The 17,351-nt window shown below is 40.6% G+C and overlaps 1 protein-coding gene across 3 annotated transcripts in view; it reads left to right on the top strand.

The window, feature by feature from the left end:
• MIDEAS (mitotic deacetylase associated SANT domain protein) overlaps positions 1-17,351 on the top strand; it is a 54,686-nt gene that overhangs the window by 21,017 nt on the left and 16,318 nt on the right. For 2 of the 3 annotated variants that reach the window (XM_049825094.1, XM_049825095.1), the window contains one exon: positions 11,303-12,995. In XM_049825094.1, the coding sequence (XP_049681051.1) occupies positions 11,538-12,995 (1,458 nt within the window). In that variant the 5' untranslated portion in view covers positions 11,303-11,537. Of the gene's footprint in view, positions 1-5,595; positions 5,636-11,302; positions 12,996-17,351 lie in introns of those variants that run through there. The other variant, XM_049825093.1, reaches the window with a different exon arrangement.

Raw genomic sequence — 17,351 nt, 5'->3', positions numbered from 1 at the left:
ATTCACTGTTTAGTGCAAAGCAGACTGCTTTGTCTATCTTTGTTTACCTGTTAAAAATATAGAATGTTGCAAATGACATGTTGTGAGGTTGGATGAACTGGTGTTAAAATATTGCTTTAACTGTTGCAAAGTGCTACCTAAATGTCAAGTATTCCAGTAATGTCAAGTTTGTTTGTGGGAAAGTTCCTTCAACTACCTCCCCCAAATGAAATTTTTCTTCAGTGTAGCAACTCGTAGAATGTTTTCCTGCCTTGGTTGATGCATAGATCTCTCCCAAATGGGGGAGAACTGTGTAACGAATGTCAGCCTGCTGACGGGAGACTGGATGTTTTTTATTTTTTGGAGATTTGTTGAAAATAGTAAAGTCATCAGAAGCTGTGGGACATAATTTGAACAAGTAAACTATTTGAAATAAGAGTGTGTTATCTAGCTGGTATGGAAAAATCCTTTAGAATCCACTAGATGCATTATGGATTGTAAAGGAGCATCAATCTCAGAATTTCTTTTTCTTCAGTGTGAGAGGATCAAGTTAATGGAATCCATATATCTGAAGGGATGATTAGTTCATTAGCCTTTCATTCTGAGAGTGAAAACTATGTTATGTAAGGGATTTAAATCTTTTTTTTTTTTTTTTTTTTTTTTTATGGTTTGCTATTTCTTTTGGAGATGGTCAAGTGTTTAGCACTGATCCTCTTACCGGCTTTTCTCGTAAGCTGCTGTGTGACTTTCCAATTATTTATGGCCTGTTTTTTCACAGTTGGGGAGGACTTAACTGTTCCTGTTAATAGCAATTACATAGTTGGTATCTTTAGTAAATAGGGTTCTTCAAAGCGTAATGTGGGATTATTGGCCCAAAATGTTATGTCTTCAATTAGGATGTATTTATATTGTTCCAGGACTCAGAAAGTGAACTGTTTAAGTGCAGGAGGAAATGTAAAAGCATGTTATACTTCTGATCTGCTTAACGCTCACAGAATTCCATGTTGAGGTGGATTAATGCGTAAACTTTAGTTTTTCCTGTAATGTTGAACTTGATCATTGCGACCTTAGTTTTGTGTTTTACTAAGAACTGAGTCTTTTGCTCAATTTAAAATAGCTTTTTAAGTGTTCTTAGTAGAGGGCACTTTTCCTCACACTGTCATTGTATGACATTTTTCTTCTCTAGTTAGGAAGTAAGGGATGGGTGGTTTGTTTGGTTTCAGGTAGCCTTGTTGAGCTGAATCTTTAGGAAGCTTCTGACTTTGCTCTGAGTACATATGAGGCTGGTGTCACTTATGCTCCATTGTGCAAGTGCTTTATAATGTTAGTAAGGATACAAATAAGCCACTACAGAAATGGAAGAGGCTCGCTTTGTATTTGCTCCAGTATTGGTGCCAACCATCTGCTCGCTCTTTCCTCCACTGAAATCCCTGTGGCTAAAAGGAGGAGATTGGGCAGATGTCTGGCAGGTAACTGGCAGGGAGCTCTGAATCTGGGGGCCTGGAGAGTGCTCTGATTCTTTAATTAAAGATTAAGAAATCAGAGTCCTGTCTGGGCCTCTGGATTCTTTAAGCCTTGCTGGTTTCCCCTGTGTGATGATCATGCTTGCCCATGTTTTTCAGTGTTCCTACACCCAGTATTAACTAGTGTGCATTTGCCTAGCTGTGTTGTTGTAAAGCCTGACAGTCCCAGTCATGAGCTTACTGTACATTGTAACCAGACCAGCACAATAAAAAGATCGTTTTATATTCAACAGTGACCACAAAACTTCTTAAAAGACATAATTTTAGAAATTTTAACTAAAGTCTTGTCAGTGCTGTTGAAGACTGACTACTTGAGTAGTTTTATAATAGATTAGCTCAGTCAGTACTGGCATCTGTCTGGCTGCAAGTGTGTGGATGTGGGCAAACCGAGATCAGCACTGCTTCAGCTTAGATAACTGCTGAAAAACAAAAAGATATTTCTGGGTTGAGTGAGGCAGCAAGAGGCATATGACAAAAGAACAACTACATTATTATTTGTGTGACCTTTTTCCTTTGTTTTGTGGCCCCCTCCTTCTATTTTGGTTACTGCTACCCTGTTGCATCATGTCTCAAGTTAGACTTCTAAGCTCTTTGTGGAAGAATCCCCATCTAGCCTGTTAGTGGGTACTGTTAAAGATGATATGACTTTTATGACCTCAAAATACTTTATAAATATTAGCGTATTACGTTTCAGGTATTATTCTCATTTTGTGAACTCATCTGAAGTGGCTTAAGATACATGTCTGTAGCAAAGCTGGAAATTAATCCCAGATCCTCTGAGGTTCTGCCTGTGCTTTTAGTCCCAGCTATTCTCCAGCCAGACTTGGGTGAGTAATGATGCCTGCTTGATGGTGTCAAGAGTGTCTCTGCTGAGAGCTATGGTCTAGGTAGTACATGTATTTATGTCTCTCATGAAGCAACCTCTGGGGATGGAAAGGCATCACCTCTATGAACTTTCCCCTTTCTCTTCCCTTATTTGTAGGCTATTACCCCTTGCAAAGCCTTGAAGGAGTCTGTGAAGCGCTCAGACTGCGGTACTTCATACACAGGACACCTGTGTATGTCTGGTTTTGTGATGGAGTGCTGGAGAGGTCAAGATGGAAACAACTGAACCTGCAGCAATCTTTCCTGTTGCAGCTCAGTGCATTCGGATGTGTTTTCTTCTCAGAGCTAAAGAGCAGAGATTTGGTCTGTCTCTGGGGTGTATCCATGCAATTCTGCAGCTGGTGTGTTTGTGGTGGGAGAGGCATTCAGAGCGAAGGACACGTCATGGTTATGTCAGCTATGTGAATGCGAGGGCAGGGAGAAGCTTTTGGCCTGCTCTTTGCCATTCTGGCTTTAGAACCTGCAGCAATTCCTGCATGTTGGAGTATTGGTCTCTCTGTTGCTAGCAACTGCCTTCCCTGACAGCTCCAAACAAAAAAGCTTAAAATAGCTGTCTAAGTGCTTACAATTAGAAGAACTGTTAACCCATTTCCAGTGGGAAAGAATAGTATGTTCCTGTAACTTCACAATGCCTGAGAGCAGCATTTCATACTCCTTAACTGCTGTGCTCTTTCTGTCCTCTAAGGCTGCCCAAGTCTCTTGAGATTGTGATATTTATCATGGTGAGAATTATAATAGCTAGTATTCCCAACTTCAGTACGGTTTATAAACATTAATTTAAGAAATGTACCATATACCTATTTTGTTCAAGGGTAAGCCTGCACTGTGTTGCAAAGCCATTTGTGAAGGTGGGCTTTCCTGCATATTTGTTCAAGAAAGTCCGGTTTATGTAGCTGTCTCTTTCTCATAGTTCTAAGAACTGCGTGTTGTTCCTGTGCAAGGTGAAGGATGAGTCTGGTCCAAATCATGAATCTTGTTTTCATGAGATGAGGTTTTGGAAAAACTTCAATTATTTTGGAAATACCACTTGTTAGAGCCTCAACTAATTAGTTAGAGCCATTAGTGAGAGCCTCAACTAATTTAGCCTCAAGGTTTGCTTGAGGCTAAATTAGTTGAGGCTCTAACTTGTATTTGCTGTAGTATCTTTTCAATAGCTGGTAGAAACAACATTGACAGTTCCTTTAAAAATTAATCAGGATGGGTTTTATTTTCCTTTTGTTGTTTGTTTAATAATCTGCTAAATTTTAAAATTCCAATTTGTCTTTTTAATAGTTTTTCCTCCCCATCCATGCTGATTTTGTTCTGGTGGAGCTGTTTGTGTAAGCCACGTTTTGCCTTACTCATTTGTCATAAGGACAAGACCAATCGGCACTTAATGGGCACTTCGTAACAACTTCTTGTCTTTCTCATCCTTTTAAAACAAAATTATGTGGAAAATCCCAGGTGTGTTTTGAAAAGTGAACCTCCAGTATTTGTACCAAGTTTACAGCTTGAATTGAGGAAGACATACCAAAATACATGCTGTTCTTTGAGCATTCCTTGAAAGTACACAACTCGCCTCTCCTAGAACTGTTATCTGAAAACTTCCTTTTGAGGTGCGTCTGTGGTGCTTCAGACCCTATAATTAAAAAACCTAAAATCCTTCTCTGTAACATCCTGCATACTAGAATGCATCTGCGTTTAGATGGAATGTGGCAAATTGTGATGATAGGGGATAAATAGAACCATTTACACAGATGTAAATAGTAGGCCAAATTATAATCAGAACTTATGTATAGGTGAATTTTAAGACCATTCAAACAGAAAAGAAAGCTGCCCAGTTAAATAACATCTATGAGAACATGTTTTCACTGCCTCTTCTTTATTACATCCTTTACTGTAATAGACCAAAATATTTTACCTAAGTAGGATTTGTATTTCTCCTTGGTTTGATTAGTTCATTAGGTGTAGTATTTTCTTCTTGCAAATGTATGTTTTGCCCAAACGATATGGTAATTCTACATTTTGTGTTATTTTGGTTGCTGTAGGTAATTAACCTGTGATGCTGAATGTCAAGAATGGTCTAGATTGGAGCAGTAGTTTCTCACATCTGTTCATGCAATACAAGCTACCTGATTTTGCTGGCAGGTAGTCCTTCAGCATGACCATTGTTTCCCCTGCTTCAGGTCACAGAGCTAATGGATTTCACTTTTGAATCTCTGGTTAGGACAATGGTTTAATACAGCTTTATCAATTCCTAGCCTCTGAAAATGGGAAAGTGAAAGCGGTAGCAAAGTCATTTTAACCGTGCCGTCCTGAGGGCAGAGGCGCCCTTTAAGTCAGTCAAAGCTTCAGTCTTTCTCTGCAATAGAAATGAGCCAATCAAGAGAAAATTTGGGTAGGTCATAAACCTTCGAGTGTACTACTTATTTAGGTATGCGTTTGCTGCCCCAGGCAGGTACCTTCAGGCAACAGTGGAAGTTGTCAAGCTTCCTGGTTGCTGTGTTTTCCCTTTTGTTATTGTCTGCCTGTCTGTGAAGCAGCTTTCCTTTGATCTCTTTGCCCCTATTGTGGGCACACTGTAGAGTTATTTTTTTGCTATGTGATGTTACACAAACAAGTAAGCCTTCCCCATTTCATAGGCTTTATTGATTCTAGGATTTTCATCTGATACAGTTCCCTAGATTAGTTTCTTACTTGGAGGTGTTGGGGGTGTGTGATTGTTTCCTACTTACATCCTTTTGTAGTGGGGTTCTTTTAAACTGGAGACTGTTCAGTTGGTTTTGCTTGTTCACTTCGGGCTTCAGTTGTTGCTCTTCTGTGGTGCTAGACTCCTGGAAAATAATACGCCTTTCACTGTAGAGACAGACTTTATAGGTATCTGGAAAATGCCATACCATTTGGAATAAGGTGACAGGGACATAAGTGATCATCCTCCATTTAAGTTTTTGGCTTTCCTGGACAATGTTGTGTTTCTCAGTTGCTTTGAGCTTTCCCCTGCCTTTCTTCAGAAGATAGATTGCTGTGCTTTGCTGTATAGAATTTACAAACATGGTCTATTCTGTGTTTGTTCTTGTTCCCTCCCAGGGTGATGCGTAGGAAAGCTGTGCTGTTATCCTTCCTGTTCAAGGTGTCTGAGGGTGGGGAGTGGGAGGTTGCAAACAATCTGCCGGGATTTTGATGTAGATGTCTGGAAGAAAATGTGACGAAGTGAGTGTGCGGGAGAGGCTTCTGAGGGAGAGATTGAAGCTGTTTTCACATAGAGCAGGGTAAGCATACAATATGGATAAGCTGTGCAATAAGCTTTCCAAATCTACTGAACACAAAAACTGTCCCATGCTTTCATCGCTTTCTTGGTTCTTACGAAGACTGTTGCAACAGGTGGGGGTGGTTTCATAGGGGCAAACTTCTGTTAGCTGGAACAAGTTTCTTATTTGTGATGTCCTGTAAGTCTCCAGTCATTTTAAAAAAAACAAACCACCAAAACCAGAAACAGAACCTACTGTATTGAACTACCTCTGTCCTGCTATTGCACTAGAGGAATTCAATGTTCTTTGCCCTTTCTGCACATGTGTAAATAGTGCAATCAATTTTTATCTTTTGCGTGTAGATTTAAACCCATGTTTTCTTGCAGGATTAGAGGGGAACTGGTAGGTAGTATCCTATATTATGTTCTTGCTTTTTGACCTGGTTTGTTGTGTGATCTTAGTAGTGAGTTAGTTCCTCTGTTTTTGTTCCTCATTAGTAAAATGTGTGTCATGATTCTTTACCTGTTTCATAAATGTGGGCTTTGACCATCATAATGAGCAAATTAGAGAAGTAAGGCTTGATTGCTCTGTCTCAGAAGGATACTGGGTACCTTTCTACGTGTTGTGGTTTAACCCCAGCCAGCAACTAAACACCACGCAGCCGCTTGCCCACTCCCACCCCCATCCAGTGGGATGTGGGAGAGAATCAGAAAAAAAAAAGGAAGTAAAACTCATGGGCTGAGATAAAGACAGTTTAATAGGACAGAAAGAAAGAAAATAATAATGGCAATAATAATAATAAAAGAATTAGAATATAGAAAACAAGTGATGCACAGTGCAATTGCTCACCACTTGCTGACTGATTCCCAGTTAGTTCCCGAGCAGGGATTCACTCCCCCAGGCCAACTCCCCCCAGTTTATATACTGGGCATGACGTCACACATGGTATGGAATATTCCTTTGGCTAGTTTGGGTCAGCTGCCCTGGTGGTGTCTTCTGCCAACTTTTCTTGTGCCCCTCCAGCCTTCTTGCTGACTGGGCATGAGAAGCTGAAAAATCCTTCACTTAGTATAAACACTACTTTTTCACATGAAAAAAACCTGAAATAGAAGTATTTAAAAGCTAAGATTAAAGTGGTGAAATAACAAGTGGTTGTAGACCATTTTCTGTATTTTCTGCATTCTTAACTTTGCCGAGGTTTGAGGAGAAGTCAGACTCTTTCCCAAGTCATTTCTGCAGCATTCTCTCAGAGACAATTGTGTGCAGATGGTCACAAAGGAGATTAGAAATGTGCAAAATTTAAACTTGCTTATCATGCAAGGTAGCAAACGGACTAAGCAAAGTACAGGACAACACAGCCCTCAACAGGTGGGCTGAAGAGTAGAGTTTAAGGTTACTACGGTGTGTGAGGTCATGAACTTGATAGGTGAAATTGTACAAAAATGCATGTACTTAGTGAAGAGAATATTTAAAGAAATGGAATAATGGTGAATGGTTATTAAATATACAGGCAAGAATTTCTAAAGGGAGATAAAGATACTTTGTATGAAATTATTGTAATTGAGCATTTTTAATTTGTCCTCTAAATCAAAAAACCTTTTAACTTCAATTAAAAAAATACATTAAAAAGGTTTTATAGCAAACTCTCCAGGCTAATGATAAATTGGGACAAGATAGTTGCAACAGATAGGGATGTCTAAATGATTCTGCAGAACCTACTTTGGGTTGAGTAAAATCTGCTAATGGGTGCTCAGGACTGGTACCAGCCTAGTGAGTGCCTCTGCCCTGCGCTCTTCAGATATCTCTGCTTTGAAAGGACTTTATTAATTTGAGAACAGCATCCTGGATGCAGGCAGAGACTCCTCCTTAGTCCTGTTGTATACTTAAGTTCTTGAGGAGACTGCCTAAATCTAGCCCACGTGCTGTTTTATATGTGTTTATGATTATTCTTTAACTCTAGTGCAGATATGCTGGAGAAGTTTTAGCTAAAAATGCTAACCCTAATTTCTCTCGGTAGGGTACCATAAGTTACTTTGCTTATGTTTTTTTCATTCCAGAAAATACTGCCTAAGTGCCTGTTGGGGGTATGTGTATCTAATTTGACAATCTTTTTAGGTCTAGAAGAGAAAGCCTTGCAACATGGAAAAATTCTGTAGAAATCTGAAAATATTTACAGTGTTAAAGGTGGTGATATACATTTTCTGTTCACCTGAAGAAAGTTTGAGAGATGTTCTTGTATGCCAGAAGTTCCTGGAAGTGAAAATAACTGATGATGTTGGATGCCAGATCTTAGAGTTATTAAAACAAAATATACTGATGCTACGTTCTGCTTTTTCTCTGTACAGTGTAAAAGCAATGCAAGGTCTCATAACTCTTCAGTATATTTGGAGGCAAGGCACAGTATTTTTTGGGAAATATGATATCAGAACTGGCTCTGTGCTTTATTCAAAGGTAGGAAGAGGTCTGGGCATACTGCTGCAAAGCACACTTAAACCTGGAAGTGTGTTGCCATTTTACTGTGCTACTGCAGGCTGACTCTTGTGCTGAAATTAAAGTAAAACAAAAGAAAAAACCCCAAAGCTGGTAATTGGCTAGGATGATGATAATGTGAGCTCATCCCTCAACCTCAGGGAGGGAAGCCTGCTTAGTCATAGAGCCAGCAGTGCTCAGCCCGTGAAGCTGCCAAGTGTGAGCTTTCCTGGAGCATAGTCATGCTGCAGCTGGAACATCTATCACTTCAGCTTAAACTATGGGCTATTATTATTAGGATGACCTACAAGATATTTTTCTGCAATTTTTCTATGTAGAAAGAAATTCTAAAAAGCTAATTTTGTGATGTTTTCTTTTACTATCTAATACTGGATGCACCAAATCCTCTTTTTGTTGTGGTGATCTCTTAGGATTTATTTATTTTTGCATGCAATTGGGAGAACCAGAGTGTTCAGTAAGGATGTTTTCTTCAAAGTACCTTAAATCTCTTTCCTCTCCGGTAATGTCATTTTCAATATCCTGGTTTTTGTGTTGCTGTAACTTCACTTGTTCTTCAATCACTACAGTCTTCTCAAGTGACAAGATAACCTCCCCAAAAGGCATATAATATTTTTTAGGACTCCCTTTATGGAATACACAAGTACATAGTCCTTTCCTTCCTTTAGGTTGTCTCTGAATTTACTTTTTTTTTTTTGTAAACTTTGCATCTTAATACTTTTGTTATATCTCTTTTTCCTAGATAGGTGCAGTTCTGAAGTGGTCTGAGTTAGGCTTTGCAATGCTGGTGGCTTATCTAGTAATGGAAAAAACAGAGCCAAAATCCACACAGGTGGAGGTTTGGAGAGCTGTGCTAATGCAACACTTTTTACTAACCTGAAAAACCTCTTTCTAAAGGTCTTCTGGATACTTGTGTTTGTGGTAGTTGCAAATCTCAGCCACCACTATTAAGAACAGCATCAGCTGTCTGGGTTTTTTTCTTCTATTTTCTTTTCTTTAAGGGTTAAAACCAAGGACCATTGAAGTTGTATGCCAGCTTTTGGGCAGTTATTGTTGCGTTCTTCCTCAAAGTGTAGAAAATGTACAGCAGAGCTTCTAAAGGTTGTCTGGCAGGTTTAAATTTGATCTAGTGGTAATGTCTTCTGTTATACAGAAAAACTTGCATTCTTTTTATCAGAATTATGTGATTGATCAATACAAAAGCATGCAGAAGCATCAGTGGAAGGAAAACTATTACAAGGTTGTCTAGTTCGAGAGAAAAATAGCTTCTGATGATTTCAGAAAGTAAGATAGTGTCAGAAACCACTGTTAATAGTGTTACCTCAGGTATTGTGGTTTAGTTGTTAGCTCTGTTACATTTGTAGCAGTGCTGCAAAAAGCAGGGAGAGAGAATAACATTAATGCTCCTGACAGGCATAGAGCAACCTTACCACCTCTACATTTTTGCTACCAGGGATCCAGTTTCCTGCTGTAGGATGTTTTTTCCTCTCCTAATGAAGTTTTGAAATAGGAAAAACTTACTTTATGAAATCCTCGTTTGTGTACTAGTTGCAGTTTAGAGAGAATTTTCCATCTCACGTGTCCATAATTTCTCCTAGAGTTATTTTCGTCCTGTTGAGAGACGACTGGAAAATGAGCTGAGACGTTGTGCTTAGAGGAGGGAGGAACACCCTGGCTCCGTGATACGGGGTGGCAGAGGTCCATGGTTTGTAGCCAGGGCGAAGGGGGAGGGAGTGTGGGGGGAACAGCTATGTAACAGCCTGAGGAAGTGAGTCACTTTGCTCTGAAACACAGACCCATGGTTCCAGTAGCACTGAAGCCAATCTTGGCCTCCGAGGTGGAAGTTACGTAAGTTAATTTAAACTCTTTGTCTTTTCCTCCTCCTCAGGCTCCCAACCCCACCTCAGTATTAAAATCTGCACCATAGCCATATCCGTTTAGAGGAAGCTCATGTTACAGGACTTAAGTGTGCTTTATGATTTTGTTTTATTATTTTGCATTTTACAGAGGGAGAGAAATGGATTGCAGGTTTAATTGGAGGGGATGTGTGTGTTAGTCTTACCTGCTCCACTAAGAGAAACTTGATTTTTTTTAGCAGAAGGGTTGCAATAAGAGTAGGTTTTTAACAATTTATTAAAATCTTTCTGAAATATATTGACAGTGTGATTTGAAGTGGAACAGAGTGCACATTGAAGAGACATAGTAATAGAGACGTACACTTAATAATTTGAGTGTTAGTAGTAGTTTAAGAATTTAATTAAATTTAAAACTAAACTTCTTAAAAGGTTTTAGGTGTCCTAACAGAAATACTGGTGTATGTGTTAACACATTAGGCCTTAATCCTGCTAACTAGGTTTTTAAAGCCTAAGTTTGTGGCTAGCTTTTTTCTGTGGAAGGGGAGTGTAGAATTGTCTTAGGCTGCATGTTCCGGAAAGGCTTTCTCCTATTATGTTTGTAGCTTTACACTAACGGATACTTGCTGGTGTCTGGGAGCAGCTGTAACAATCTGCCTAAACTACTTTTCCATGAGTGTGACCTGAGCAGGAGCAGTTGCTTTCAGCTGTTGAAGAAAGCATCTGAAAGGGCAACAGGTTGAGCAGGCCCTGTCTTCCATGCTTGGATGCTTGGTGGGCAGTTTCTTAATTGGAAAGCAACTGTAATGATTGGGGGAGGGGGGATGAATGATGGGCTGCCACCTGATCTTTCCCTTTAAAACACTAAATCAAGCATCTTGCTGCATGTTTGGGTGCAGCCTTTGTGTACATGTGTGTGTTTTAAATGTCTTTGGGAAATGTGGCCTGACACATTATTTTTCTTTTGGTGATTCATGAGGGGTTTTTTTGGTTTGTATTTTTGAGTTCATATTAAAACCAGATTTTTCTGGCTACAGGAAGACACAGAAGTAATTGGCCAGAGGAAGGGGAGTTTAAGAGAAAAACCTTCAGGATGAGCTTGAGTGATTAGTCAAAAGTCTGTGTGCAGTTGGAAGTTGCATCATGCAAATACAGTGTGATACCTGTTTTGTAAAACTAAGTTGTTTTGTTTTACATTCTTCTACCAGGTCAGATCTATTATTTCTCACACATACTATCCTAATCTTCATTTCCATGGGAAATGGGACATACACATTGTTGCTTATCACGTGAGAGTTTATATGCCAGTTATATCTCTTGATTCATTGCGACTACTTCTCTATTTCAGGACCTGTAACTAAGTGGACCCTACTGACCTCTGAACCACAAAGGATAAGAGTGAAAAGAAGTGGGAGAAACATACAAAGAAAAAGGAAGTGGATGCACTTTCATCTGGACTTCTTTCCTGCCCTTTATTACTAAAACTGAATGGAAAAGAGAGACTTCCGTGCCTTTCCTCCCCCACCCTCAGGGATGGGTGGATTGTAAATACGGTGTGTGCAGCTGGGAGAATAGGCTGAACTATGAATCTTCAAGCTCAGCAAAAGTCTTCAAACAAAAGGACTGGGAAACGAATTGCCTATTTTAATGAGCAGGAAATAGCTGTGTCATCAAAAGAACCACAGCAGCAGCTTAAGGAAGGACAGTACTATGGTCATGGAGGGAATATACCGGTCTCCCAAACTATGGAGATTTCTCATGCAGGAGGATTAGCAAATGCCCCCAACAATGTTGGTTTGATGAACTCTGTTTACGGTCAAGATAGGGGAGAATCAATGATGATGTCCCAGACGGTAACAGCTGTCAAATGGCAGAATTCACTAATGGGAAACCGGTTGCCAGAGAGGGGTGACAGCCACTGGCAGTCTCCACCTTCGATGTGGAACCACAGTATGGTTTTTGGGGGCAACCCAAAAGGACCCCACTCCAATGCTGGTGCCCCTGGCTTCTATGGCCACCCAGAAGCCCTTAAAAGAAATCAGGAGAAAGGAGTGTTTGTGTCACAGCTGGACTTGTATGGAGATGCTGTCCAGCAGATGATGTCCCAGAAGGCTCAGCTGGAGCAGCAAGCCCTGGTTAGACAGCAAGCTCAGATAAATTCTTTTCATCAGATGCAGAAACAGCAGCAGCAGAATCAAAGTCTGCCGTTACAGCCTTTCCAACTTGCGTTTGGTCACCAAGGCCAAAAGCAGGGTCTTCCTGAATTGTTACATGTCTTTCAAGAAGCCCCAGCTTCTTCCAGTCCAGCATTTACTGCTCAACAAAAACAGCAAGCTCTTCCCCAGCTACAACTGTTTGAAAATTTCTATCCTCAACAGCAGCAGCAGCAGGCGGCTGCCACACAAGCCTTCAGTCTGCAGCAAACTACTTCCATAGCACAGCCTCATGTGGCAGCTGCAGCACCTCAGCATCACATGATGGCACACCAGTTTCAGCAAACAGAGAGGAACCAGGAACTATTCAAGGCTCTAACAGAGCAGAACCAACAGACGGTGCTACCTCAGACCCAGATTCCTTTTCCAAGAAGGTCACGGAGACTCTCCAAAGAAGGTGTCCCGCTGACATCTGCAGGAGAAGTGTTGGCTTCCAAGCAGGCAGAAGAACAACCTAGCAATTTATTTCTGCATCACTGGCAAACACATCAGCAAGAGGTCCCATTACAGCAGCCGCCTGAATCACTGGCCCACAACAAAAGTAGCTATTCGCACCCCAAGAGAATGGATCTGGGGCAGAAGGATGTCCTGGTCAAGAGTGAGCTGTGCCAGGTGGAAGTAGACAGGCAAGCCACAGCCCAGAATGGTAGAGATGGGGAGAAACAGGCAGAAGCAGTTGAAGAAAACACTCAGAGAACTAATGATTTTCAGGGTGTCAGAGGTGGTGTAATCCAGAGTACACGACGGAGACGGCGTGTTTCTCAAGAAGCCAATTTGCTAACTTTGGCCCAAAAAGCTGTTGAGCTGGCTTCTCTTCAGAATGTAAAGGTAAGGTATACATCCTGACCAGTATAGCGTGTTTTAGACTACAAAATAGGGCTGAAATGAAAAGAATTTATGTACATCTGCAGGATAGGGTGGTATCTCGATGCAAGAAGTGTTGTAGTACAGCAAGGGCAGCTATGGACTGGTGGCGTGTAAGTTCAGCTACTGTAATTCATAGATGTGGGAGAACAGAGATCTCGTGCAGTGAAACCACCTAGGGGCAGTTTTATTGCATTAATAATGAATGTGATTTTATCCCAGGGCTTCAAAATATGGATGTTTTGAGCTTAGGCCTCAAGCTGATCAGGAATTTAGAGACACAAGTATAAGCAGTTCACTTGGTGTCTTTTTATCAATTTAACATTCTCTTCCTTTTATGTTAAAACACTGCTGCTTATCAGCCAGTTTTTCAGTTTTAACAATTGAAGTGTTTCTAAATTGTGCTATCTAAAAAGTATATAATGCAACTTACATGTTCAATATTTCCCAAATATTAAAAGCCTGAGGAAGCCTCACATGAAGAACTTTATACCAGGCATAACAAAAGTCTGCCTGATGCGGTAACATGTTTCTGAGAATGACCTGCAGCAAATATTTGGAGATTGGTAACCTGAGGACAAAGTCTGCCTTGTAGACCCTCTGTAGGGCTTGATGGGGAAGAAATTTAGTGTTGGCTGGTTAGGCCTTTTGGTGTCCCATTAGTCTAAACTGTACAGTATGTATTCCATATGGCAAAATGACAAGGTTCAAAATAAACTAGCCTAAGGGAAGCAAGTGGTGGGGTTTTTGGAGTTCGGTGGGGGGTTTCTGAAGGGGATTTTTTGAGGTTTTCTTTCAGTTGTGGTTTGACTAATCTTTCATTGAGTGCCTTTTATGAGAAGTAAAGATACACTTTTATTTGGAAGCTTTGTTGTCAGAGGCTGGTGAAATATGGGTGTTAGAGCATGAGCTACTTTTTACCCACAGTTTTGCCACTTGAGTTGCTGCCCAGTCATGCAACAAAGGGAAGGGAATTTTATTCCCTCTCTTGTTCTCGTCATCATTTTTTTCCTAGTCTGTCTCTGGCCATTTTTTCCAATCCCTTCCTTAGGGGGATGTGCTGTTTGAGTGAAAGAACCAGACTAATAAACAACGAAGCAAATATCCATAGCCTACTCCATCTCTTGCACAGCATACAGCAACCAGTGACTGTTGATGCTGTCTTCAATCTGTTTTGCTCTAACTCCAGTTGAACAAGCAGATTTGATAGAAAACTAGTAGTAGTTAGCAGTGTGAGCTATTTGCTCATACTCTCCCAGCCATTGTATGCTTATATTGCAGGAAGGCCTACAATTCACATTGCAGTTTGATCACCAACACAGTGGCAAGAAAAAGCTAATAGAGCATCTAGGAAAAAAGGTGCTGAGAGGCGAAGCAAGAAGTTGGCCGTTTGAAGGCATGTCTGCTTGCAGCTTGATTCATAACGTAAAGACCAAACAGAAGTGTTTTGACAGATGCTCTTTTGTTCTTTGCAGTTATACAAGCAGCTTGTTTGCTTCCATGATGGCACTAGCAGAAGAACTCTTTATGTTTAGATTGCTTCAGGCTTTCAGGATGAGGTTTTGAAAGATGATAAGATTCTTACCTGAGTTTTGATGGATTTTACACCTTTGAGGGGGTTGGATATCATGTGAGGGAGAAAAAGAAAACATGTTTACTGGAGGAGAGTGGTCTGCTTCTCTTGTCAGTGTCTTTCTATTATAAACAACCTAGAACCCTTCTGTAGTGTAGGTTATGTTAAGAGCATGTAAGAAGGCCGTAGGGTTAATTTATTGATGAAAGAAGATACATTCATAATTTGAAGCACTTGTTTGAACATTCCAATGTAGGTGTGTGTACCTTATGTAAAAACAGTATTTTGGACAGCAGTATCTGTCTACGTGCAGTGTCAAAACTGATGCTTTGCATCAGAACTTCCTATCATACTGTGTCTGCCTTTTTCAGGTGGTGCAAGCTTATTGCTGCTTACAGGCTGCTTCAGATTCTCAACTCTTAGTTTTATGGTTTCATTTCACATACAACTGTTAGATGCAAAAAGACAGTGTAATTTGTTTTCTTTAACAGTGCAGAAAACTTTTCTGAGATCTGAAATGGTCGTCTTAAGGTTGTCTGGATTTAAATATTCCTTTATGGAAGCGAGACAGAGGTTTTAGTTACCTGGCCTCTTTCCCTTGGTACAGGGCAGGGCACCAGCTGCTGCATACAAAAGGGGAAGGAAAAAAAAGATTTATTTGTGGAATTGCAGTTCTGGACTCACCTCCTTCATGGACAAGCTTCAGTCTGACTGCAGAGAGAATCTACCTTTACTGTTAGCAAGAAGATGCAGAATGATGGCAGAAAGCACTGTACTGGCAGGTGTTTCTAAAAGGCTAGTGTATTTTCTTGTCTGATCACAGCAGTGGCCTTGGAACAATTCTTCCAGCTATTGCAATTGGGTTTTGTCTGTGAATTCTAAATTTTTTAGAAACCACTTGAGGGATAGACAGGATCAATGCCAAAATGACTGATTGGTTTCTGTGGGTGTCTTGGAGGACTGTAGATCACTAGTTCATCCCTCAGTATTTATGCAAGAATCTAAATGGAAGTGCAACTTGTTGCATTTGCTGAAGTTATCCAGCAGCCTTCCTGCCCCAAATTCTGCAACAGAGATGCTGAGCTAGCTGAAAATCCCCTAGCAGTTCTATAAATGAAGGTCCTGTCCCTTATTCAGAGAGTCATTTCTGCTTACCTCTAAGCATAATCAAACAGTTGAGAGACTAGGGATCAGAAAAAAATAGCTTAATTCCAAAATAAGTCATGTCCCCCCGCTTAATAAACCTTAGGTATGTGTGATCTTTCATGACCAGAAAAGCTCTGCTGTGGACCAGAGCATCTTTAAGGATGTCTCAACTATTTATATTAAATTCCTGGTGGTGTCTTCTCTCTACCTCTACTACTGCTCAAGTCTCGTCCTTTCTCTTTTCTCTCGAAGGGGTCATCTCTCCCATCATCAAGGAAGAGGGTCCTTTGCTGGTTACCTCTCAATCTTGAAAATAAAGAGAGCATGGTTTAACTGCTCATACGGCCAAAGAAATGTGACATCTTTTGTGTGACTAGCTGCCATAATTTCCTCCTTGTAGTCAGGAAACTAGTTTGTGTCTCTTGACTTACAGAGATCTGTGTAGCACACAGGAAGTATGAGGTTTGTAGATTGGTCAGAATTGGTGCTCGTTCACGTATTCATATTGCCCTTACTTATTTGATTGCAGTTATTCTCTCAGGTACCCAGACAGTATGCTAGAGTGCTTGCACTAGTAACAGCTACATTAGAAGGAAAAAGTAATCTGATTAAAACCAAGGCTTTTCTTGGCAGTGGACTGAAGAATGTAGTATGAATGCACCATTCTAAACAGCGGTGCAAAACTATCTTACTGGTGGATCTCACTGCCAGAAGAAGACCCCAGAGCTATCCCAGATGTTTAACTAGGCTTCAGTAATAAAGTGATAACATCATAAATTTCCCTGATGAATGGAGACCCATGTATAGCAGCATGAAGCCATATGTGAGCTGTTTCTTCAGGTATGGGCGGACTAGTGGAAGTAGGCATCTGTTTCCAGTAGCTGACCTGTTTATATGTTTAAAAAGGCATCCTTGTTAGTCTCTCTTTCCTGAAGTAGTGAAGGGAGGCTACAAAAATTTAGAAGAGCCCCTTACTACCTAAAGGTAGTGGTCCTTAGTGATGTATCTGTCAGCATGATGAATGCCTTCCAAATCCAACATTGGTAGTCTTGTGGGAAAGTACAGGTGCACATCACCAGCCTGGAGTAATATGCTCATTAGTTCCTTCTGCAGTGCAGTCTGGGGCTGCAGTGCAATCTGGGGCAGCTGATGCCAACTGTGACTTTTCAATTGTGTGTTTCATCATTGTGTGGTGGGGGCAGATATCTCTAGTCTCTGTGAAGAAGCAGTCAGACTTCTAAACTGCAGCATCGCTTATGGGTTAAACCCTTCTGTGCACACTTAGCTGTATTCTAATAAAAGGTCTTGGAAGGGGGCAGTCCTAAATATTCTTGATATGATTGATTTTATTTGCACAAGCTTGGCACTTAGCTTTTTTGGAAGGCTTAGTGTTCCAGAGTAGACCTGTTTGCTCTTAAAAGCAACAAAAATTACCAGGACTCTCATTTGGAGAGAAGCCAGAGCACCAACTCCAGGCTGTGACTGATGTATCTTATGACAATACAGTTGTGCTTCCCTCAATATAAATATAGTATCAAAGTGGCACTTCAGTCTGGTGTCCTTCTAGCTATAATGGGTTGACTCTTCATGGGCCAGCTGGA

Source organism: Accipiter gentilis, chromosome 22 (genome assembly GCF_929443795.1).
Source record: "Accipiter gentilis chromosome 22, bAccGen1.1, whole genome shotgun sequence".
In the NCBI taxonomy this organism is placed as follows: domain Eukaryota; kingdom Metazoa; phylum Chordata; class Aves; order Accipitriformes; family Accipitridae; genus Astur; species Astur gentilis.
The sequence above is the reverse complement of the archived record's forward strand: the minus strand, read 5'-3'. Positions and strand labels throughout refer to the sequence as shown.